At 35.5% G+C, this 23,832-nt stretch overlaps 4 protein-coding genes and 2 long non-coding RNA genes across 12 annotated transcripts; 4 read left to right on the top strand and 2 right to left on the bottom strand.

Annotated features, from left to right (window-relative positions):
- LOC107645457 lies at positions 1,306–4,563 on the top strand. 6 transcript variants are annotated; one of them, XR_002348164.1, is made up of 7 exons: positions 1,306–1,475; positions 1,705–1,798; positions 2,120–2,322; positions 2,440–2,544; positions 2,667–3,597; positions 3,717–3,795; positions 4,311–4,563. XR_002348164.1 is itself a non-coding variant. In XM_021103760.1 (6 exons), exons 2-5 carry the CDS (start codon positions 1,711–1,713, stop codon positions 3,792–3,794), a joined length of 1,524 nt encoding a protein of 507 aa, XP_020959419.1. In that variant the 5' UTR covers positions 1,306–1,475; positions 1,705–1,710; the 3' UTR covers position 3,795; positions 4,311–4,563. The 6 variants fall into 6 exon arrangements, 2 of the variants coding, with proteins under 2 accessions (XP_020959419.1, XP_020959420.1); XR_002348161.1 differs by having other exon boundaries at positions 2,667–4,121; XM_021103760.1 differs by having other exon boundaries at positions 2,667–3,795.
- Positions 6,649–8,156, bottom strand: LOC110263103. Its single transcript, XR_002348167.1, has 3 exons — positions 7,715–8,156; positions 6,745–6,807; positions 6,649–6,664 (listed from the first exon to the last, which is right to left on the bottom strand). It is a non-coding gene; the product is annotated as an uncharacterized LOC110263103 (long non-coding RNA).
- Positions 8,868–11,937, top strand: LOC107645458. 2 transcript variants are annotated; one of them, XR_002348166.1, is made up of 5 exons: positions 8,868–9,008; positions 9,421–9,622; positions 9,741–9,845; positions 9,990–11,375; positions 11,570–11,937. It is a non-coding gene; the product is annotated as an uncharacterized LOC107645458 (long non-coding RNA). The 2 variants fall into 2 exon arrangements; XR_001621462.2 differs by lacking the exon at positions 9,741–9,845.
- Positions 14,922–16,376, top strand: LOC107645454 (dehydration-responsive element-binding protein 2F). The gene has a single exon (XM_016349483.2). It carries the CDS (start codon positions 15,252–15,254, stop codon positions 16,101–16,103), a length of 852 nt encoding a protein of 283 aa, XP_016204969.1. The 5' UTR covers positions 14,922–15,251; the 3' UTR covers positions 16,104–16,376.
- LOC107645455 (DNA-binding protein SMUBP-2) lies at positions 16,546–22,473 on the bottom strand. The gene is made up of 16 exons (XM_016349484.2): positions 22,281–22,473; positions 21,807–21,911; positions 21,516–21,584; positions 21,096–21,185; positions 20,901–20,984; positions 20,316–20,480; positions 19,662–19,849; positions 19,486–19,549; positions 19,148–19,201; positions 18,644–18,901; positions 18,251–18,457; positions 18,066–18,169; positions 17,575–17,719; positions 17,345–17,479; positions 16,962–17,244; positions 16,546–16,849 (listed from the first exon to the last, which is right to left on the bottom strand). Exons 1-15 carry the CDS (start codon positions 22,368–22,370, stop codon positions 17,068–17,070), a joined length of 1,935 nt encoding a protein of 644 aa, XP_016204970.1. The 5' UTR covers positions 22,371–22,473; the 3' UTR covers positions 16,546–16,849; positions 16,962–17,067.
- On the top strand, positions 22,485–23,545 carry LOC107646279 (the record flags this gene model as incomplete). Its single annotated transcript, XM_016350473.2, has 1 exon — positions 22,485–23,545. A coding segment is annotated over one exon (792 nt), but the record flags the coding sequence as incomplete, so codon positions are not given.

Genomic DNA, 23,832 nt, shown 5'->3' with positions numbered 1-23,832 from the left:
CTATTGCGTACGCATTCTTTTGTGGGGGTGATTTGCTACTGAGGAAGAAATGGATATTATCTATATTAGTGATCCAAAATTCCAAACTGTGCAACCTGGAAAAGAAGATAAAGAAAAATATTTTAGAAACATAAATCTAAGTCACAAAGAACAATGTAACAGTTTCAAATCAGATGTTATATAACTTCAATGTTGATAATCTATATTATAGCATTAAGAAAAATATAATATTTATTTAAATTGATTTATTTATATTAAAAGAAAGCTCATTTAAGCTTTACATATTATACAATTCAGAAGAATTAACAAAGAACAGTGTTAGTGTTATCTCATAGAGGTGAAGCTTTTTTGGTCTACTGCTAAGTCATGGAGATAGAGGAGTTTGCTAGATTTGGTCCACCACTGTAATGTAGAAAAACTATCTTCTCATCCACCACAACAAAAACTACAAAATTAAAAAATTTTGTGTCAAAACCGAACAGGGGACAATTCAGATAATGGGAACGGGTAGTGTAAAAGAGAGCATTTCTAGAACAATCGATGAGTCAACAATACTCGTCGCCACTATCGTCCCCATATAGGTGACTGTCTTCCACCGATGCTATGCACCCAACAAGAATACAGTTTCGACAGTTTTCTCCTTATCTAAAGTCGTTAATAATTTAACATTGCTTGCAGTTGATAAATAATAATCTAATTACATAAGTAAATAATGCTAGAAATAACCTAATTTTAGGCTAGGTATTTGATGGCATGATGCAAGAAATCTATCAAAATTAATCCTAAGAGTGTGACTTAGGGTTTCAGATTAATGAAAAACCTACCTCATTAGACATTGGGATTCAGATTGCTTCCTCGCAGAGATTGAGAGATAAGATATACGCCATAAATTTGATAAAGAAATAAGCTTGTAAGGGTGTAAAATATAAACTTAGGAGATGCATAGTTGAACATCAACATAATTAATATTAGAGTGAAGAAGAAGATAATGATGTTGATGTTGACGAAGGGAGACAATTGTGTGTTTAACTAGTTGGAAATTATGAAATTCAATTTTGTGTGTGGGTGAAATTTAGGATTCAGCAAAATTTTTTATGGAAATAACAAATTCTATTGGGCCGTAGTTCATATACCATTAATTACAAAAAAAAAAAATTGATTATAATTGACAAAATATAACCCACCGTTGGATCAAATTTAATAATGATCTAACCGTTGATTTAAGTTTTCACCACAATTGGTGAAAAAACAAGTGAGGACCACCGAATCATTCACCGATATTCTATAAATAAAAGTGGTTAATTTTTATAATCGCACTCCATTTAAAAAAAAAAAAGAAAAAAGAAAAAAGGGGGACAAAAAGAACGAGAAGGTTAAACTAGTTGATGGAATCATCGATGGCTTCTTCTCCTTCTCCTTCTCCTTCTCTTGAAGATTTCAGCACCACTTAATCCTCCGCATCTATCGATTCTCAAGTACGTTCTTTTTCTTTCTCACTAGATTTTTTTTTTAAAATTACTCGATTTTATTAACTTTTTTTTTGCTTGCGCTACTAAATTTCGTTGAGGACTGGGTTTCTTGATAGAGTTACTGCAATTGGAATAAAAAAAGATGTAACTAATTGTAACACTGTTGTTTGGTAGCTTTTTTTTTTTCTGCTATTCGAATTTGGTTACCATTTTCTTAAAAAAAATTTACGTGCAGTTTGAAATGGTGGATTCTGCGTCATCACTTCCATGGCTTTGGGCCATTCAATCTGTTGCAAGCAGCAAACAAATCCACATTTCTATATTACAGGGTATAATGCCACTATTATTCTCTTAAAAGTTTTGATTTTGTTTTGTTTTTCTTGTTTATGTTTCCACTTGAACTGTTTCTTCAGTATAATGATCGTTTTACTGATTTCTTTTTTTTTTCATCTTATTTACTGCTTTTGAATTTTGTCAAGATAATGATGATCTACTTTTGATTATGAAATGATATGAATATAAATTCAAAATGTAAACTGAAACAGCTCACTTGACTTGGCTAGCCATCCCTTATTTTAGGAGCTTCTTTTTGTTTTGGATTCTGAAAATTGCTGATTCATGATTGTGTTTCTTTTCTTTTTGTTCGCCAGCTTTGATTCGTGCGGCCCCTGTTGCGCGAGCTGATTTTTGTGGAAAGACAAGGGAATTGATTGCTCTTAGATGTTTGGAGGAAATTTTCGATTCTGCTCATAGAGTTGGTTGTGATGAAGCTACATCAGCTAGCCTGGATTCAAGAGTTCGGTTTGATTTTTCTAGCAGTTGTGAAGATGTCCTCCAAAAAATACTGGATGAGGTAAAATTGTGTAAAGCAATTTGTTTACTAGTTAATTATTTCGTCGGATATGTTTTATGATGATAGCTTTATCATTATGCTAATTAATGGACTACTTTTTTGGGAAAACAAAATCAGATACCATTACCCAATTTAGAAATGGATGGAGCTAAGCTTTTGAAATGGAATGTTTTCCCATTTATTATGCATAAAAGAGGCACTATCAAATGTGACTTACAGCAGGTGATTCAAAGTTACTTAAGAAAATAAGAATGTTTCTGTTGTTTTCGCTTATGAGTTTAATACACTTTTTCTTTTTTTACCATTCTTATTGGTTGGTGTCCCTTCTTTCTTGTCAAATATAGCTAAAAGAATCAATCGTTGAAGGTACTCATCCATATGCCGATCATTTAAGAGGCATTAGTGGATTGCTACATCAGAATGAGAATACAGTGCATGTCAATGACAATGTACGCGATGATCTTAGGAAAAGAGATAATGGGAATCACAATTATTGCGAAAACATGGAAGCAATAGAGAACCCAATGTTTGCAATTTTAGAGAAGGTGAATGAATCATCGAAAGAGTCTTTACTTGATAAGATTATACCCTGCAAGAGGAACAGGGTTAAGTCGGCTGATGAGCATGTGATGGGATACCAACTCAGAAAGCAAGTTGATATTAGTGAATGTGATGAACTAAATGCAAAGAAGAGTAGATGTAGTTCACTTTTAAATGTTGATTCCGACAAAGAGAAGTCAGTCCCTCCCCATGGAAAACAGGTAATAGAAAATCATACCGACAAGGATGTCCGGGAAAATCTTGGAGTAGTGTCTGAAGAGGGTAGTCATGATCAGCACCTTGCTTCCAATTGGTGTAAATCCAGTAACCAGAATGAAGTCTCTCATGGTGAGCCACAAGCTTCAATCAGTATAAAGCATACATCTGACATTGAATACTGTCAGCAACAAAATGATGAACCAGTTAAAACAAAAGTTCTGCTCACAAACGAAGTTCTTCCTGAAAACGGAGACAATACTGCACATAAGGCACTCAATGTAATTCATGAATTGCAATCTAAAAGAAAAACAGGTGCTCAAGGGAAGGAACCTAATGCTGCAGATGATAAAGCTGGTGAGGCAGTGATGTTAAGTGGTGACGAATATCAGAATGAAAAAATTGGTCTTGCTGCACAAAAGCGCGAATTATTTAGCTCTCGCTGCACTTCTAGACATGATATCTCAACAAGTACTAGGCTGACAGAAAATAATGTTTGTATGAAGTGTAAAGAAGGCGGTAAATTGCTTGTTTGTAGAACAACTACTTGTCCAATTATGGTTCATGAAAGCTGCCTGACTACTTGTCAGATTGATGCAGAAGGAAACTTTTTGTGCCCATTTTGTGTATATTATCAGGCTATTTCAAGATGTGTTGAAGCAAAGAAAAAGGCTTCCTTGGCAAGAAAAGAACTTGCATCTTTTATAAGGATATAAGGTATCATAATCCATAATACAACTTCATGAAGTTAATAGAAAATAACATAGTCCTTGTAGAAAAAAATCATACATATGAGCATATCTGTGATCAAAAGAGTAGAAATTGTGCTACCAGGTTCGTTTCGGTAGACAAATTACGGAGCTCATCTATGCAAGCATCACATCAATAGTTTAAAATTGGAAGAAATCAGCAACAAGCCTATGAATCATGTGCAGATCATCATGCAATTGAAAGAAGGGCTTAAATAAATGACAAGCTAAAAATGTTCCTCTAGTAGAAAAGTGAATATTATGGGCAACAAGAAGAACAATCACTTGTCTTTGGTGAGCATTGTTCATTGGTCCCTTGCTTCCACTGTTCTGTGTTTAGAGCATTCAAATACTTTATTAGATTTGGATGGTTAAACAAGTTGATTCCTCATTTGTATTCTTTCCATCATGAGCCCTGCAGTTGCATGTAATATTTCTACATATGTTCATCTGTTTATTAAGTTGCGTGCTTTCTCTATGCAGGAGGGATTGCTTAAGTTTGGTTGTGACCCAATAATTCCTTGGAAGAAACCTTCTACATTCTGTTCTAATGTATTTGAGAATGATAATTAAGAAGTCAGAAACACACACTACACAAGCTGAAGGATAAAGGGGAAAGCCTGCATAGAACTCGCCCAAAATTGAAATGACCAGGCTGCTTTTATTTTTTGATGGAATAGGCTTAATCTTTTTAATATTAGTATAGTTGTTCATCTTTGTAAGTATAATTCTTTCATTTTTTGTAGCACTCTTCCAAAAGTTGAAAGTTAAATACTTATATATAAATATATTGTAAGGTCCAAGCCTAAGCACTATCTTCGGAAAGCATGATATAAGAAAAGTAGTCTCTATGATTCCCGGAATTGCCATGTTGATTACTGGAAATAAAATTCACTATTTAATCAACATGACAGTTCCAAGAATCGTAGAGACTACTTTTCCCTAAGAATTTGATAAGCGTAGAATGATATTGACGTGGGTATAACTAAAGGCTATTAATTTGGCCCTTATCATCGTCACTCTATTCAGAATATTTCACTTGCTTATATTATGAGTTCGTATGGGACAAACAATAAGTACACCATGGTTACCAAATAATTAAGTTATAAATCTAGTTAACTACTAACATTGCCAAAAGGTACCTAGTTGATAGGACAAACACATTGACTAATCACATGGTCAAATAACTGCTGCACCAAAGTTTTCGCCCATTTATGCTACTGAGCAGCTATAGCATAGAATAATGAATAAGCTCCAAAATAAAATAAAAGGTTCATAAATATACCAATGATGATTTATTTTATAAGAATCGATGTCCTATCAAAAAAAGTTCAACCAAGTTCAATAACTAAAGCTTAAGCTAGTTTCCCACATAACAATGATACAGAAATAATAGCGCTCTTTCTGTACTATATATAATCTCTGGTGTCGCTTATCTCTCCCTTCTCATTTCAAATAACAAGAATTCCGATATGCAAAGCAAGACCTGTGCTGTGCATGCTACAATAAGTCAAAAGCTGTGACAAAACTTGTTCCGGCCTCCATTCCAGGACACCTGCAATATAGTGGTTTTACACAATTTTAGTCATTTATACAAAAGAAGGTCCGTCATTCACAAGAGCACTAATATGCAACATTCTCAGTATAAATACAATACATTCAAATCAAGCGTATTCCTTTGACTTTCACTTCCTTGAAATCTATATCCCAATGTAAACTCGAGACCAAATGAAACAGGCATAAACATGGCAGAAGGGAACTAAAAAGAAGTGAAGTGTCATAGTAATGAACACAATTCATAGTCAACAACAGGGAACAGGCATTATTAGACCCAAAAAGAAAGGGGGAACCATAGATTTGTTAGCAAGTGATAATCTATTCTATGCATAGAATTAGTGATCAGTGCATCAGAATTTAGCATATGACAAACTAGTACTAATGAGAATAGATTCCCATTGATTACTTGAAAAGAAGCTCAGTCACAAACCTATTCTCAAATCAATGTGGGTAAAACTTAAACGGTAATTCACTAATTCAACACCCCCTTATTTTGTGAAAAGCTCACATATACCCCATACTTCTTCAGTTCTTCTAAGTTCTATATGCAGTCCAACATGTGAGCATGGCTGGCAACACCAAAACCAATGGTGGGGGAGGTATGATATGCAAATTGCAAAGTGAGTGAATATACCTATCAGCTATATCACATAGCAATAATACTCCAACAAACGTATATATAAGACACACTATATGTTGATTTAGGGTTAGGGATTAAAAGTAAACACGATACAAAGACAAAGGTGATAAATTTCATCTCTAAGTTACATAACTTTAGCCAAAGGATTCTCTTTCTATCTCTAATATACTACTCAACAAATTATTACAAAGAAAAAAAGAAAGAAAAGTTGATACATAAAGTAAACACTCAGATTAGTGCAAAAAATAGTGCAATTAAGCTGAGCGGCAACAGAAAGGAAAATCGATATGAGGAAACAGGGATAGTAACCTGAAAATTCAAGCAACGGTGAGGGATTGGGGATTTGAAGGTTGGAGAGGTTTGTTGCTGCGATTGTGATCGGAGAAATCTTCGATGTTGTAGATGACGGTGATGTAGAGGGAGCAGCTAGGGCAGCGAGCGATTTCCTCGCCGAGTTTCAAATCGTCCTTGGTGATCTGAAAGAGGTCGCCGCAGGGGCAAGGGTACGTGTACGCCTGAAGCTCCTTGTTCCACTCCATGTCCTCGATCTCAACGTCGTCGTACGACATCGTTTTGTTTCGCCGCTTCTTATTTCTTTGGACTTTCGGAACAATGAACAATTATTCAACAATTATTCAACCTAGTAATTCACAGATTAATTAACAATTATTTACCCCATAAGTTCACAAATTATTCAGCAATTATTGTTAAAAAAAATACCTAGAAGCTTCTTATTTCTTTGGACTTTCGGAACAATGAACAATTATTCAACAATTATTCAACCTAGTAATTCACAGATTAATTAACAATTATTTACCCCATAAGTTCACAAATTATTCAGCAATTATTGTTAAAAAAAATACCTAGAAGCTAGAAGCAAGGTTGCAAGAACCGAACCAGTCAAGTGACCGGTTCAATGGTTCAACCGGTGTGGAACCGTAGTTGAACCGTTTTAATTAAATATATAATAAAATTATTAAAATTTAATATACATGTAGATATTATAGAAACTAAAGCAACTTATTATAAATATTTGTATATTTCAGTGTAAAAGAGACCTACAAATCATAATTAAATCAATTTCTTTTTTCATTCTCAAATTCTCTTTCACTCTCTCTGACTTCTTGCACAACAATAAACTGGTGCTACATAATTCTCCTATCCAGGTTCATCATCTCAAAGCAATTCCTTTACCTCTAATCACAGCCTTGGCAACAACATACACTTCTTGCTTTTGGAGGCCAGAACCCAAAGATCATATTCAAGAATCACAAAAAAAATTCAGAATAACAAACTTACATAGAAACTCAACCCACCAGCAACAAAGAATTTAGAATCACAAAAAATTTTAACAAAAACTTCTAATCAAGTATTCAACAATAAAAACTCGAATCCAAACACAGAGAACTCAGCATCCAAAATCAGAAAATCCAAAAATAGAAAAACTAAACAAAGAATTCATACTGAGCATCCAAATTAAATTCAGAATCACATCAACAACAACCCCCAACTCAGAACACAAAATTAACAAAATTAACAAGCACTGTTAAAATCAACCATCAACCCCAACTCAGAATTCCATCAACAAAATTAACTCAACAAAAAAAAATTTAACAGAATCATTCAAATTAACCATCAACCATTATTTTAGAAAATCAGCAACACCATAAATTGAAGGAGCAGCGCTTACTGGCAATGAGGGAGGAAGGGAAGTGACGGCCAGGGAGGAAGGAAATTCAGCTCGGACAGAAAGAGAAGGAGTGAGAGGGCTCGAAGACGACGATGACGGAGACTGCGACGCCAACAGCTCCAAGCAGATCTTTGAGAGACGACGACGGCAAGGAGAAGCAACGTATGCAACGATGACGGGAGACGGTGCGGAGCGAAGAGGCAGCAACGGGAAGACTAACGGGAAGCAGAGAAGAAGTGACAGCCAGAAACGATGAGGAGCAGGGCGAGGAGGGGAGAAGCACCGACGACCCACGGTGAGGAGTGGATAGCGGTGATGGTGGCTGGGTGGCGGCTGCTCTTCGTTGGAGTTGGAGGAAGATTGGAAGAGGAATTAGGGATGAGGTGTGGTGAGGTGAGGGACTGAACAAATGGGGCTGGGGCTACGTGGGTTTAGATGTTCAGTAATGGGTTTTCATTTTTTTTTAACGCGTCAAAACGGCGTTGTTTCAGACCAACAATAAAAAACCGGTGCCATTAAAAACCCGACCGGTTCGTTTGGTTCACCGGTTAACCACTGATTCAACCGATTTTTTATAGGACGGTTTTGAGGCTCAACTGGATCGACCAGGTGACTGATTTGCGGTTAAATTGGCCAGTCCGGTCCAGTTTTCAGAACCTTGGTTAGAAGCAATGAAGCATAGAATAGAGCTGACGACAGAGGCAGGAACAGAGCTTGCGACGGAAGAATAGAGATGGCGCCGAGGACTGTGGAAGAGAGCTTCGTGACGGAGGCAGGAGGCTCCACTGCTGAGAGTCTGAGACGTTAGCTGCACGAACAGAAATGAGGGACTGAGTGAGCTTCGAAGCCCGAACTTGCGATGGCATCAAGACCAGTCCGGCGGTTGAACGAAAGGGAGGGACTGATCTCACCGGCGTTGAGAGAAACGGCCAGCTTGAGGGTGATGAGAGGGACGACGGAGGGAGTGTGTGCTACTGCTGATGCACCGTTGGAGATCTGGAGTGAGTGAGGGTTGGTAAGGGTTAGGGAGGTTACTGGTTAGTGAATCATAATGCTAAACGGGTGCGTTTTGGCTTTTTTAGGTTGGTTTTCATTTTTTTTGGCTTTAAAATATAACCGAACCGTAATTTTCATCGGTTTGCGGTTCAACCGGTTCGACCGGCAGGTTCGAACCGGTTTTCAGAAAATTGGGTTAAACTAGTTGATGGAATCATCGATGGCTTCTTCTCCTTCTCATTCTCTTTCTCTTGAAGATTTCAGCACCACTTAAACCTCCGCATCTATCGATTCTCAAGTACGTTCTTTTTCTTTCTCACTAGATTTTTTTTTTTTAAATTACTCGATTTTATTAACTTTTTTTTTGCTTGCGCTACTAAATTTCGTTGAGGACTCGGTTTCTTGATACAGTTACTGCAATTGGAATAAAAAAAGATGTAACTAATTGTAACACTTGAACTGTTTCTTCAGTATAATGATAGTTTTACTGATTTCTTTTTTTTTTCTTCATCTTAATTACTGCTTTTGAATTTTGTCAAGACAATGATGATTTACTTTTGATTATGAAATGATATGAATATAAATTCAAAATGTAAACTGAAACAGCTCACTTGACTTGGCTAGCCATCCTTATTTTAGGAGCTTCTTTTTGTTTTGGATTCTGAAAATTGATGATTCATGATTGTGTTTCTTTTCTTTTTGTTCGCCAGCTTTGATTCGTGCGGCCCCTGTTGCGCGAGCTGATTTTTGTGGAAAGACAAGGGAATTGATTGCTCTTAGATGTTTGGAGGAAATTTTCGATTCTGCTCATAGAGTTGGTTGTGATGAAGCTACATCAGCTGGCCTGGATTCAAGAGTTCGGTTGATTTTTCTAGCAGTTGTGAAGATGTCCTCCAAAAAATACTGGATGAGGTAAAATTGTGTAAAGCAATTTGTTTACTAGTTAATTATTTTGTTGGATATGTTTTATGATGATAGCTTTATCATTATGCTAATTAATGGACTATTTCTTTTGGGAAAACAAAATCAGATACCATTACCCAATTTAGAAATGGATTGAGCTAAGCTTTTGAAATGGAATGTTTTCCAATTTATTATGCATAAAAGAGGCACTATCAAATGTGACTTACAGCAGGTGATTCAAAGTTACTTAAGAAAATAAGAATGTGTTTCTGTTGTTTTCGCTTATGAGTTTAATACATTTTTTCTTTTTTTACCATTCTTATTGGTTGGTTTCCCTTCTTTCTTGTCAAATAGCTAAAAGAATCAATCACTGCAGGTACTCATCCATATGCCGATCATTTAAGAGACATTAGTGGATTGCTACATCAGAATGAGAATACAGTGCATGTCAATGACAACGTCCGCGATGATCTTAGGAAAAGAGATAATGGGAATCACAATTATTGTGAAAACATGGGAGCAAAAGAGAACCCAATGTTTGCAATTTTAGAGAAGGTGAATGAATCATCGAAAGAGTCTTTACTTGATAAGATTATACCCAGCAAGAGGAACAGGGCTGAGTCGGCTGATGAGCATGTGATGAGATACCAACTCGGAAAGCAAGTTGATATTAGTGAATGTGATGAAGTAAATGTAAAGAAGAGTAGATGTAATTCACTTTTAAATGTTGATTCCAACAAAGAGAAGTCAGTCCCTCCCCATGGAAAACAGGTAATAGAAAATCATACCGACAAGGATGTCCGGGAAAATCTGGGAGTGGTGTCTGAAGAGGGTAGTCATGATCAGCACCTTGCTTCCATTCGGTGTAAATCCAGTAACCAGAATGAAGTCTCTCATGGTGAGCCACAAGCTTCAATCAGTATGAAGCATACATCTGACATTGAATACTGTCAGCAACAAAAAGATGAACCAGTTAAAACAAAAGTTCTGCTCACAATTCACAAACGAAGTTATTCCTGAAAACGGAGACAATACTGCACATAAGGCACTCAATGTAATTCATGAATTGCAATCTAAAAGAAAAACAGGTGCTCAAGGGAAGGAACCTAATGCTGCAGATGATAAAGCTGGTGGGGCAGTGATATTAAGTGATGCGAATTATTGAGCTCTCACTGCACTTCTGGACATGATATCTCAACAAGTACTAGGCTGGCAGAAAATAATGTTGTATGAAGTGTAAAGAAGGCGGTAAATTGCTTGTTTGTAGAAAAACTACTTGTCCAATTATGGTTCATGAAAGCTGCCTAACTACTTGTCAGATTGATGCAGAAGGAAACTTTTTGTGCCCATTTTGTGTATATTATCAGGCTATTTCAAGATGTGTTGAAGCAAAGAAAAAGGCTTCCTTGGCAAGAAAAGAACTTGCATCTTTTATAAGGATATAAGGTATCATAATCCATAATACAACTTCATGAAGTTAATAGAAAAGAACATAGTCCTTCTAGAAAAAAATTATACATGAGCATATCTGTGATCAAAAGAGTAGAAATTGTGTTACCAGGTTCCGTAGACAAATTACGGAGCTCATCTATGTGAGCATCACATCAATAGTTTTAAAATTGGAAGAAATCAGCAACAAGCCTATGAATCATGTGCAGATCATCATGCAATTGAAAGAAAGGCTTAAATGACAAGCTAAAAATGTTCCTCTAGTAGAAAAGTGAATATTATGGGCAACAAGAAGAACAATCACTTGTCTTTGGTGAGCATTGTTCATTGGTCCCTTGCTTCCACTGTTCTGTGTTTAGAGCATTCAAATACTTTATTAGATTTGGATGGTTAAACAAGTTGATTCCTCATTTGTATTCTTTCCATCATGAGCCCTGCAGTTGCATGTAATATTTCTACTTTACATATGTTCATCTGTTTATTAAGTTGCTTGCTTTCTCTATGCAGGAGGGATTGCTTAAGTTTGGTTGTGACCCAATAATTCCTTGGAAGAAACACACTACACAAGCCGAAGGATAAAGGGAAAAGCCTGCATAGAACTCGCCCAAAATTGAAATGACCAGGCTGCTTTTATTTTTTGATGGAATTGGCTTAATCTTTTAATATTAGTATAGTTGTTCATCTTTGTAAGTATAATTCTTTCATTTTTTGTAGCACTCTTCCAGTAGTTGAAAGTTAAATACTATCTTCTATATATATTGTAAGGTCCAAGCCTAAGCACTATTTTCAGTATTTTGATAATGTCCTTTTTGTTTTTGAGTTTTAGATCCAACTGAAACCAATATATCCTCCTTCCATTGCTTATTTGGTTTGCATTATGTTCTTCTAATTTTGTAGATTTTATTTTAAGATTGCTGATGGTATATTTTATTGATCTATTCCTTAATTAAATATGCAAATGTAATGTGCTTAACACAACTTATCAACATTGACTTCATTAAAATAATTAAATATTTATATTTCTTAAATAATATCAAGAATTGAAGTATTGCAAGTAAAAAGATTAGTTGGTGAAAATTATACTTACACTCTCATAATCAACCTAATCGGTTAAAGTACAATAGAATTCATAGATAGAGACTATATCTCTCTATAAGCAAGTTCTATACTCATAATAAATAAACACCCAAATTAGTCATTAAAAAAAATTCTAGATCAAATAAATTTTCATTATCTGAAAATCCTTTAAAATTAATTTCGTCAGATAGACCAGTTTTTTATTTGTTTTGATGAGAAAATAATTTATTTAAAAGTGATTTCTTTTGAAACCTAATTGTCTTATAATAAAATTTGTTGGTATTTAGAATTTGTCCAACACATTAAAATTTTGATTTAAAGCGACGAGAGACCAATATTTTCATTAAGACTTCAGAGTAAGTCTTAAAAATTTGTTGGAGACTAAAATGTCCGATTTAAAATTCCTTAAAAACCAATTCGGATATTTATTCTTCTATAATTTATTAACTTTCCACAGAATAAGTATCTTGGTCCATATCACAAACTCAAGTATTCCGTTAATTAGAATGCATTGTGAGACTGAGTTGATCAACATTCTGATAGTTAATGCATGATATGTATGAAGAGGAAGAAGAGCAGAACATGGGAATGGGATAAAGGTGAAGTTGAGTCTCGAGAATCAGGCTGTGTATGAGAACACAACATGTGAATATATATAGCTCGTGAGTTGTTTGAGGATCAAATTCAACTCTTATTTATGGAAATAGAATCCAAGAAAGTGTCAAGACACTTCATTCAAACCACTCTCTTTGGATATAATATTGTAATCAATCACCCACCTCAACATCATTCAATTCTTCCTCTTGGATCTTGTATCACACACTACCACCTTCACTTACCTATTGACATGCATGCTTATTGTGCCCTCTAATATCACCATTTTCATAATTACTTAGCGTTTGTTTTGAGGTACTGAGATAGAGACTGTGAGACTGAAACTCAGTATCATGTTTGTTGGTTTAAAGACTGGTATTAAATTTTCTGTCTCTGTCCTTAAAATTTCAGTATTTCAGTACCTCCAGAAAGTAGGGACATAGGAGACTAAGATTTTTAGAGATGGAGACTGAAATTTTAATAACATTTTATACCTAAAATATCCTTATTTCAATTAATTAATTCCAATTTTACTTTTTATACAAATTAAATTAGAATTTTATTCTTGTTTTAATTTATGTCTCCTACTTTACACCAAACAGAATACTGAGATTTATTTCAATCTCTATCTCTCAGTCTCTATCAGTCTCAGTCTTTCAGTCTCTGTCTCTCAACCAAACGCTAGATGTTACTAGTTTAACTAACACTTTGGTTTAAAGAAAAAAAAAATTGCTGAAATACTCTTAATACTATTCTCAAATAGAGTTATGAGTTATTATCTCTATTAAAATAGGGAAAATATTTTAGGATATTTAAATATTTTCATCAGTCTATTTATTTTTTTCTCTTTTTTATTTATTGAACGGGCCATCGTGGCAAAGTGGCAATGCTATCCAAGCTCCACATAATGCTGGACCCGTGACTGCCAAAACAAAAATTGATAATTTGATATCATAAAAGACAAAATTTATCTTACTCTTAATATTTTCTGCCGTGGCATTGTTTCATTACACTCATTTTTAGAGTTCTCCTATATATGTTAAACATGGAATTAAAAAAAATTACTATATTAATTTACCTCATGCTGTTTACCTTTTGAATTTTTAAAATATGCTATTTAAACTAAGTTGGGTTGATCTAGTAATTAGTTTATTAGTCTGTTTAAGTAAGTGTTGGTATTCGAATTTCATTTTGTGCATGCAGTAATTCATTAGTCAATAACAAACTCTTAAATAGAACTCCGCGACAAAATAGTTAGGGGTGAGCACGGGTAGCGGGTACCCGATTACCTGTCCGAACCTGAACCGAACTAATTAAATTGGTTCTGGAATCAACGGGTAATCGGGTTCAACCCGAACCAAACCAATGACCTTTGTTAGTGATTGGTTTGGGTATTGGTTCTGAAGGTGCGGAATCCGAACCAACCCGTAAACCCGATTATATATTAATTAAATAAAAAAAATAAAAATGTGTATGACTTTTAGTGGCTTTTAGTGAGATTATTCACTATTAATATGTTTGAATTTTAATGATTTTAGTTTTTAATGTATTTGGTGTTTAACATGATTAGATTATTTATATTAATGTTATATATTTATTGTACTTGTTGAATTTTTAAGATAAAAATTTAGTTTTTTATGAATTTTAAAGTCATCGGGTACTCAATTACCCGAACCAAACCAATCTATTCTTAATCGATTTGGTTTGATTTGGGTACATGCACAAAAAAATACAAATTCAAACCAAACCGAACCAATTATATTTTAATTGGTTCGATTCTAATTTCACCTTGAATCCGAACCAAACCGACCCGTACTCACCCCTAAAAATAGTCCTCAGTCTATTAAGCTAAAAAATACTGTGAACACTCCAAAAAAATGTTATTTAACTGTTTTTTTTATTACTTTAAGGTGACTTGCTACTTCAGATAAAAATATTTTTATATAAAAATAATAACTAAAAATCGTTAAATAATTTAACATATGTTTATTGGTATTATTTTCGTGTAAAACATTTTGAAGCAAGTCGCCTTATTATCCTTTGTTTTGCCTTATCATTTCGGTATCTCGCTTGTCATAGATTCGAAGTGTCTTGAGCGTAGTAAACAAAAAGTATAAATTATATAACCCGTGTTTTGAAGACACAGACAAAAACCTATAACTCAAGTCAACGCTGCATAATATATATGTCACCAAATTCTTTTTAAGTATACAAGAAAATTTCATACAATATAGTAACCAGTGTTGACCGAATTCGCAACCATTTAACTTGTTATGATTTAATTATACGTGATAAGTGAAGATTTTTTTCGTTAGATTAACAAAAAAATGAGATTTGAAACAATGAGAATTCACTAGGTAACGGTCACATGCTACCTTTTCTTTCTTTTTTTTTTGCAAACGTGAAAACATTTATACCGAACTCCATTCTTGCTCCTACATATTCCGCGCCTTGCATGCACCAACATGCATAACCAACCACTCACTCTAACACTCACCACACTCTCTCAACATCAACCATGGATACTACCAAGAAATCCCCCTTGAAGCCATGGAAGAAGGGTCCAACAAGAGGGAAAGGCGGCCCCCAGAACGCTTCGTGTGAGTATCGAGGTGTTCGCCAAAGGACTTGGGGGAAATGGGTTGCAGAGATCAGAGAGCCAAAGAAGAGAACCAGGCTCTGGCTTGGTTCTTTTGCCACGGCCGAAGAAGCTGCCATGGCTTACGACGAGGCTGCGCGGAGGCTCTATGGACCGGATGCGTATCTTAACCTTCCCCACCTGAAACCGAGCTCCAACTTTCCCATCAAATCTGGGAAATTCAAATGGATGCCATCCAAGAACTTCATTTCAATGTTCCCTTCTTGTGGACTACTCAATGTGAATGCTCAACCTAGTGTTCATCTAATCCATCAGAGGCTTCAGCAGTTTAAGCAGAATGGGGTTGTGAATCAATCTCCTAGTTCATCCAATGATCCAAAGGGTGAAACTCAGAGTGTAAAAGAAAGCAAAGTTGATGCAGAAGAAGATCCTCCAGAGGAGAAAAACACTCGAGCATCATCAGAGGCGATGCTTGGAGATCTTCACGAGAAGCCACAGATAGACCTTCATGAGTTTCTTCAGCAGATGGGTATACTGAAAGCAGAAATACAGGAAGAAAGAACCGATAGTTCGGGGAGTTCGACAGTGCCTGAAGCTGCATCGTGCGATGACTATGCTCAACTAGGCCTGTTTTCTGACAACAGTGTTAACTGGGAGGAACTGATTGGCATGCATGGAATTGCAGATTTTCCAGAAGCTGAATCCACCCAGTTGGAAGCACATGAAACAAATTATGAGCTCGATTTCTATTCTTCCATCTGGAACTTCTAAGAAACTTACCTGGCTTTCGAAAAAGAGAACTACTCTATCCTTTATAGCGTCGAGATCTAGTTAGATAAGCGAGTACTTAGCATATCGGCCTAAGCATAGATAGGATGGTTTTGGTTCTACTGCTACTCTCCAGTCTATTCCTGTTTTGTCTTATGCTTGCTGAGTTTCAATCTGTTGGTAGCAATGTAAGAGTAGGAAGTAGCTTAGAATAGAAGACTACCAGTGTGTGAAAGAACTAAGAAGCTTATGATAATAGAGATAACTAAATAATAATATCAGTCTACAAGTAGTAATATTATGAGTTGACTTACTTTTAGCATTTTTGGGAGTGTTAAGTTCTAACATTGTTCTTTCAATCTTATGTTTTGCTCTGGCAAAGTAGTTCACAGAGGAAAACGACGATTATCGGTATATCAAGTTCAACAACTCACTAGATAGGTTATAAGTCAGAAGAAAAAACAAAATCACATAAAATAAGACAAGCATAACAGTAGTATGAATGATTTATGAAAATAAATAATATGCAAGAATTCTGACAAGTCTCTAGTGTTTTATCTCCTATAATTGCTCAAGCTTTGGGAAATGACCAACCTATATAAGCATTAACACTGTAATGTGTATGAAAAGTAGAGATGAAAGATTTATCCAAAAATTGCACCTTGACTCTCCCATTTTCCATTCATCAGACACATTAATTAGCAGCTTTTTGACAATTCATGTTAACCCTTGCTTTTGTCTTACACTCCCTGTCAAATTCACCAATCGAGTCAAAATCAGCAACTTGACCATGCTTAGCATAATAATTATTGTAACAAAACTTAATATTCTGGAAGTATGAGTTTCTGGGAAAGTTCATACATGACTTGGATTGAGAAAACCTTCATAGATCTACTAGCAACATCATCAAAACAACCAATAGTTCTGAAGACAGCAGCAATAGCAACATTAACCTTGAGAATTCAGCCTACTCGTTCTGGTATTCGGATGCACTCTGATACTCGCCATGCTCTTCAAAATACTCTATCAACCGCTTCAGAAATGCATCACTACTGACTGTCTCGGTGTCGCAGACAAGACAGCATTGCCTTCGTGCCCGTGTCACAGCCACATTCATACGCCGGCGATCACTCAGAAAGCCCACCTGAAACATAAATCCCAAGTTTCTTCTCTTATACTTTATGCCAAGAAAATTTGTCAACCAAATACTATATAGAAGGAAATAGCAGCCTTGTTACAAATACCTCCTTTTTTGAGTTGGATCGGACCATGGATATAATAATGGCTTCCTTCTCCCTTCCCTGAAACCCATCAACTGTTGAGATTTCGACATCCTTCAGCTGATTCTCATTGTTTCTCAACATCTTGAGCAAAACAACCTGCCATAATGGTTACTACAAGTTAGAAAAACACTAGCACATGAAACACGCTGTTTAACATTTGTATCAATGTTTCACGCAAAAAAATCTCATACCTGGGCAGCATATGGGGTAATAATTCCAATATCAGAAGGAGGCACACCACTTTGAACGAGTCTCTTGGCATGAACGATAGCAACCTCAGCTTCACCTTCATTAAGAGTGCTATCTTCTTCATCTTTCTTTTCTTCCATATCACATCTGAATTTCATCAATACAAGCAACTGATTACACACCGTTTGAATTTGTAACAACTTTGCAGGCTTATGTAAATTCCCAGGAAATCTATGTAAATTATGAAATATAATGATTGTTCCATGCTTTAGTGATGCAATTTTTTCAAATATTGAAATTCTTGACTGGCTAGCGAAAACTGTTTCTACCAATCACTTAGTATAGATCATTCAAAATTTAAAAAAAAAAATTAGAATGTTGGTATGCAAAGTTTCATTAACAAGAGAATGTCATGTCTTTGTTCCACATATTCCGGCTAATCAAGCAGTTCTAAGGACATAAATTTTTCAATATATGAAATAGTCCCACATACCCAGCAATGTCTATGAGAAGAAGAGTTGGTTCAGTTGATGATGTCTTCTTCACATTGTCAAGATCATGTAGCGTATGTGCAGCAACACTAGCATGAGCCTCGATCTGTCATCACAGAATAACATTGCATGAAGAGTTAATAAAATATTTAGAATAGTGATCCGATATGAAGACGATAAGGAGCACCTTGCTGTTGTAAAGTTCTTTAGAAGACCAATCCATGATGAGTTCATTCATACGGTACTGGACTGTAAGCATAGATGTGACCTCGTCTCCATATATTTCTGCAAGTCGTTCAAAGAGGGTTCTTCCTAAACCTTTCTTCTCAGCTTCAACACTTTGAATGGTTGGAGGAAGTTGAAGATGGTCCCCTGCGAGGATACATCTTGAGCCCTAAAACATTGAACTCCATTTAATTCAGTATAGTCAAGATGACATTAGGCTTGTATGATTATAAAACTGTATTTTAATGCTGATCAGGTCTATGTTTAGAGACAAGCATTAGTTTTCTGCAGTTCAAAGAAATATTTAATGTTGAGAACAACATCAAAATATAGTTCAAATGCCAATGAACATTACCTTCAACAGAGGAATCCAACATGCAATTTCAAGTGCTTGAGCAGCTTCATCAATAATTACCAAATCAAATGACATATTGTCGAGTTTCTTAGAATAGGCCCCAATCAGAGTAGTCAATATTACATCTGCAGTTTTAAGTACGTCTGTTACAGCAAGCTGCTGCCTTTTGCGCTCTTCCTTGGATAGAGTCCTAAGTTCCCTTTGTATGTCTCTCCTTGTACTTTTGTCTTTGGTTTTCAATAGCTTTCCATTCAATGCCTGAAAGAAACACATCATATTTAGTGCAAAATTATATTCATATATATTATCTTTTCCATTCATAGCTTTCTCTTCAGGGTTGGTTGTTGTAATTATATCTAGTTATGATACACGAAGTTGATAGTGTCATCAATTATGAAATCTGAATGAAAAAAAGAGGTTCTTTTGAGTGTCAGCTAGATGATCACCATTAACTTTGGCAAATGATAATAAATCAGTTCTTTAACTTCTACTCTAAGACTTTACCTTCATTTCTTTTCGAATGTCATTTGCAAGGCCACTATTATCTCCTCGTAGTACCTAACAAGAAATTAAAGAACAAAGGATATAAAAGTCGATTATACTGAAGCATAAATACCAAAAGAATACCATGATACCAATTCATCAGTTAATATTTTAGGAGGAGGATTCGAAGAGTGACTCTAAAGATGATTATTTGCTTCTATTTTGTAGCCCTACAAGAACCCATTATTGTTCTTATGTACATCTCTTCTCTTCGTGAATTCTTCTTGTTTATAATCAATTCTTCTTTTTGTAGAGTGGTATTATAGAAGAAAGAGGGATAACAAGTCATCATAATGTACCTGAGCATCCAGTGCACTGTCCAGTACTTGAGGCAATAAGCGTGCAGGATGACCTACTCTCACCCTGTTTTATACATAATTTCATCAATCAATGTTGTCATGTAAAAGCTGTTAGTGCTAGACTCCAATTAGATTGATACCGACTATTGTAATGCCAAAAGGATAAATAACTATACCTATGTGGAACTAGCCGCTCAACAATGTTATCAACAGCAATGTTTGAGGCAGCACAAGCAAGAATCTTTGATCCACGTTTAACTTCTTGTAATATAATTTCCACCACTGTTGTAGTTTTCCCAGTTCCAGGAGGTCCATGTAGCAAAAACACATTCTTCGAAGATAGGGCTTTTGAAATTGCACCTTTCTTTGCAGATAAAAACCAGAAATTAAAATACATAAGTTTGTGATCACAAGGCGGATATGCAAAGCTAAAATGATGAAATACCACAGAAAAACCATTATTATTAAATGGGAAGGCTTCTTCACTCAAATGATTAATTAGCAAAATAAATCCAATTACGTCGTTCTTGATTGTATTTGTTCTACACATACTACTATAGTACTGAGTGTTAGTGTTCTTAAGTTGAAAACATTTTTGCAACTAAGTCCCTAACCCATTGGGCATTCAAGAGGAAGAGGATCGATCTATCGATAGCAATAGGCATTAGATAGCTATAACTAGTAAATACACGTGCTTTATTATAACTACAAAGGCATGCACCAACAAAAATTAAATAATACATTGAATGAAAATAATTTACAGAAAGTGCAGAAGAGTCATGAATAAGTTATTTAAAAAAAAAAGCCATACAAGAAAATAGGTTATGCACCTGAGAGTGATCAAGTTTGGTATTAAAAGGAGTGAAGGAAACATCCTTCTTGGACATTGTTGGCGACCTCTCCCCAAATAAGACCGGAATTAGATCAGCAGCTGGACCCTTATGCACTCCTTTACTCAACTGTACTAATGCATCTTTCATCCTGCGATATGTCACCTGCATGAGGCATGAGTAATGAATATTTACAGCATACAAGAACTCAGAAGCAAGAAAATGAGATGAAGAACAGATAAAATATTTTTCAATAGAAAAAAGTAGAAAAGTTTTAAGCAAAGTGATAAAGTGTGTGCTTACACCAGATAATGATTAACTAAAAAAGAAGAGCAAAATTTTCATATATTGTCCCATTCATATATTTTATGGAAACCTTAACTAAAATATATTAAAAATTCACATGGTAACTAACAAACATAGATGAATAACTATTTTTTTTCTGATTGACATTAGTAAACACCAATTGAGTGTTACAACACATCATGGAAAACAAAATGCCAGTCTAGCAATGCTACTATTTATAACCAATCTGCAAAGGCATTCTAGATAAGAAGAGATAACAAGGTGAACTTATCAGCATACCTCATTTGCAACTTTTTCCAGCCTTAGGGGACTGTTTAAACCATCTTCAGGTATGTCATCAAAAGCAACAGTTATTGATGAGTCCTGTTAGTATCAAACCAGCAAGTCAAAGTTGTGTCCAATGCTATGATCACCTGTAGCTAACAGCATGGGCAATTTTCTTTCCATAAATTGAATCAGAGACTTAAGAATTACCTTTAATCTATAAACAACACCTTGTCCAAGAGCAGGAGAACCTACATCAGCCTTGTTGAGTTTTAAAACGACGACGTCGTGAGTACTAAACTGCAAAAATAAGACTTCATTAACTCCTGAGAGTATAACAATATTGATCAAATACATAAGAAAACTGTCTTATCAGTAATTTGGGGTAACCTTTTTTGCCACATACAAGTCTCAAAATAATTGAAGAAAGTATTTCTACTGTCAATAACAGAAGGCGGAAGAAAATGTAACATATAGAAAATTACTTAAAGACCGAGAAATGTGAACAATCGAATAGGTTCATATAAAACTGAGTACTAAAGATAACTTCTTCAAATATGAGTTGAACGATATAACGGTCAGAGATTTATGAAATGCAAAGTAATTGATAAAAGAAAGTCAATCATTCACCTTGTGTGCAGGAAGAACATCTCCTTTTGTAGACTGGAACTCAATCAGAGATTTTCCCATAAGCCCTGTCTATATTCATGAAAAAGAAGGAAGAGAAGCACCATATAAGAATACCAACTGAAACTCTACTCATCAATTATTACTTATTACTCAAATAGCACACTATAAAATAAGGCATAACATAAAAAATTCAAATTCCTTATTTATTCTCATGAAAAAGGAAAGAAAACAAAATGGAATATAAGATCATACATAAAATGATCATAAGTGATGAACTGAAAAACAAGTAACCTGGACATCCACACACTTCAAGTTAAGGATTGTGGAACCTCTCTTTTGAGCAGTATCCAAATTCCTTGATGCGCCTGTGGCGATTGAGCTTGATATCTCAGCTTCCTAAGCGCCCAAAAAAAAACAAAACAGAGGAGAAAATTTGAAAAGGAATCCCCATCATTCATCCATTCTGAAGTCACCACCCAACATAAACCATTCTATGCAAAATTATAATCTTTTCCACTTTTCTAATCACCCCATGAACACTTGCTATTACATGGGACAGTAAAAATTGGTCTTGAAATCGTAAATTGATACGGAGAGGCCTCCGAAAGTTGGAAACTTTAGTTGCAGGGTTTGAGTCATATTAGTCTATTCAGTTATAATTCCATTTTTACACACAAAAACGAGTATGCAAAGATGGGCAATGGATTAAACGAGAAAAGCGAAAGCTTTTGAATAATGTGTGTTATGTAGCTACGTAGTAGGTACCTTTTCCAAGTCAAGAAGAGGGGTGGTGATAGTGATGAACTGTTGCAGAGAGAGAGGTGATGATTTCTTCTTAGTCGCTCCTTTCTCCATTGCTTATCTGTCACTGTTGCTATCAAAGGACTGCAGACCTGAGAGAGAGAGAGAGAGAGAGAGAGCTAAATGCAGCTAAACAATGGTATGTGTTGGTCTTTTATTTCATTTTAACAGTTGTTGGTGAAGGGATGGGAAAAATCTGGCGATCACAGTGAAGGTGAAGGTGAATATGCTGATGCCATTGCTGCGCAGGTGCGTCGATTGGCAAATGAAGTTCGGCAGTTAACATCAAGCAGGCCAATTACAGTACTGAATGGGGGTTCTGGAGAAAGTAACTTATCTTCACTTGTGGTTCCAGCAGCTGCATTGGGTGTTGTGGGTTATGGTTACATGTGGTGGAAGGGAATCTCATTCTCAGATCTTATGTATGTCACTAAACGTAGAATGGAAAAAGCTGTTTCAGATTTGACAAAAAAGCTGCAGCATGCCTCAGATGTCATTGCTGATGCTAAGAAGCATTTGACACAGAGGATCCAACATTTGGATGACAAAATGCTCAAGCAGAATGAATTGGCACGGTCAATTAAGGATGAAGTTGCTGGGGTTCGAAGTACAATTACTAATTTCCATGATGACTTGGGAATCTTGCATTACACAGTGGGATCATTGGATGAAAGATTGGCTACACTAAGTGGTATGCAGGATGATGCAAATCAAGGTTTGGCGTACCTCATCGACTTCGTACATGGGAAAACCCGCAAACCACCTGAATTCTTGCAGGAGCGGCTGAGGATTTCTGCAAAATCCCCTAGTGTTCTCACATATCAGGGAGCTCCAAGTCTGATGGGACTCAAAGACATTGCGGAAACAATGCGTAGTGATTTAGACAGGTCAGCCTCAGATGGCATGGATAAGCTAGAGCATCTGCGAAGGCCATTGCTGAGGGCTGCTTCAACCAGGTGATGATGACAAAGTCTTGGTCACCTAAGCTCACTTGCTGATATATACTCCCTCTGAATCTACATAATATTGATACTAGATTAAGTTTTATATTCTAACAACTTAAATGGTATTGTCCAAATTCTTCTACATTTTCCCCTCAGTTATATAAGTAACTTTCTTTTGCAACACATTTATCACACAGCTTTATCTTTTACATACAACTTTGTCTCCTTATTTTGTTATTATTGATCCTTGTAGCAAAGATGTTTGCTGCTTATTGAAGGTAAAAATTTGCGTGGACAAATTGTTTGATAACACTGCATCTTATATTTATTAAGAAATTTAAATTTTTCATTCCTCACTCCTAAAACTGAAATGGTAAATGATAACTGATAACTGAAAAGTCAAAACACAGATCAGATAGAACAAAATCACAACACTGAAACTGTAGAGATACTATTGAGAATGAAAAGCTCCTGGAGTTGTTAAAAGTACAACATTATTTCTGCTGGATAAATCATAGGCAAGAACAAATGTTATTCCCATATAGCTAAATTCATATACTACTTTAACTACT

This window comes from Arachis ipaensis, chromosome B06, assembly GCF_000816755.2.
Source record: "Arachis ipaensis cultivar K30076 chromosome B06, Araip1.1, whole genome shotgun sequence".
Taxonomy (NCBI): domain Eukaryota; kingdom Viridiplantae; phylum Streptophyta; class Magnoliopsida; order Fabales; family Fabaceae; genus Arachis; species Arachis ipaensis.
Note: the sequence above shows the minus strand (reverse complement) of the source record. Positions and strands in the feature narration are given on the sequence as shown.

Excerpts from the sequence above, each read along its gene's own strand:
- LOC107645457 (XM_021103760.1), top strand. The coding sequence starts at position 1,711 with ATGGTGGATTCTGCGTCATCACTTCCATGGCTTTGGGCCATTCAATCT. Across the intron at positions 1,799-2,119 it reads CCACATTTCTATATTACAGG|CTTTGATTCGTGCGGCCCCT; the intron begins GTATAATGCCAC and ends TTTGTTCGCCAG. Across the intron at positions 2,545-2,666 it reads TCAAATGTGACTTACAGCAG|CTAAAAGAATCAATCGTTGA; the intron begins GTGATTCAAAGT and ends TGTCAAATATAG.
- LOC107645454 (XM_016349483.2), top strand. The coding sequence starts at position 15,252 with ATGGATACTACCAAGAAATCCCCCTTGAAGCCATGGAAGAAGGGTCCA.
- LOC107645455 (XM_016349484.2), bottom strand. The coding sequence starts at position 22,370 with ATGGAGAAAGGAGCGACTAAGAAGAAATCATCACCTCTCTCTCTGCAA. Across the intron at positions 21,912-22,280 it reads CTCTTCTTGACTTGGAAAAG|GAAGCTGAGATATCAAGCTC; the intron begins GTACCTACTACG and ends TTGGGCGCTTAG. Across the intron at positions 18,458-18,643 it reads GTTGGATTCCTCTGTTGAAG|GGCTCAAGATGTATCCTCGC; the intron begins GTAATGTTCATT and ends TCAATGTTTTAG.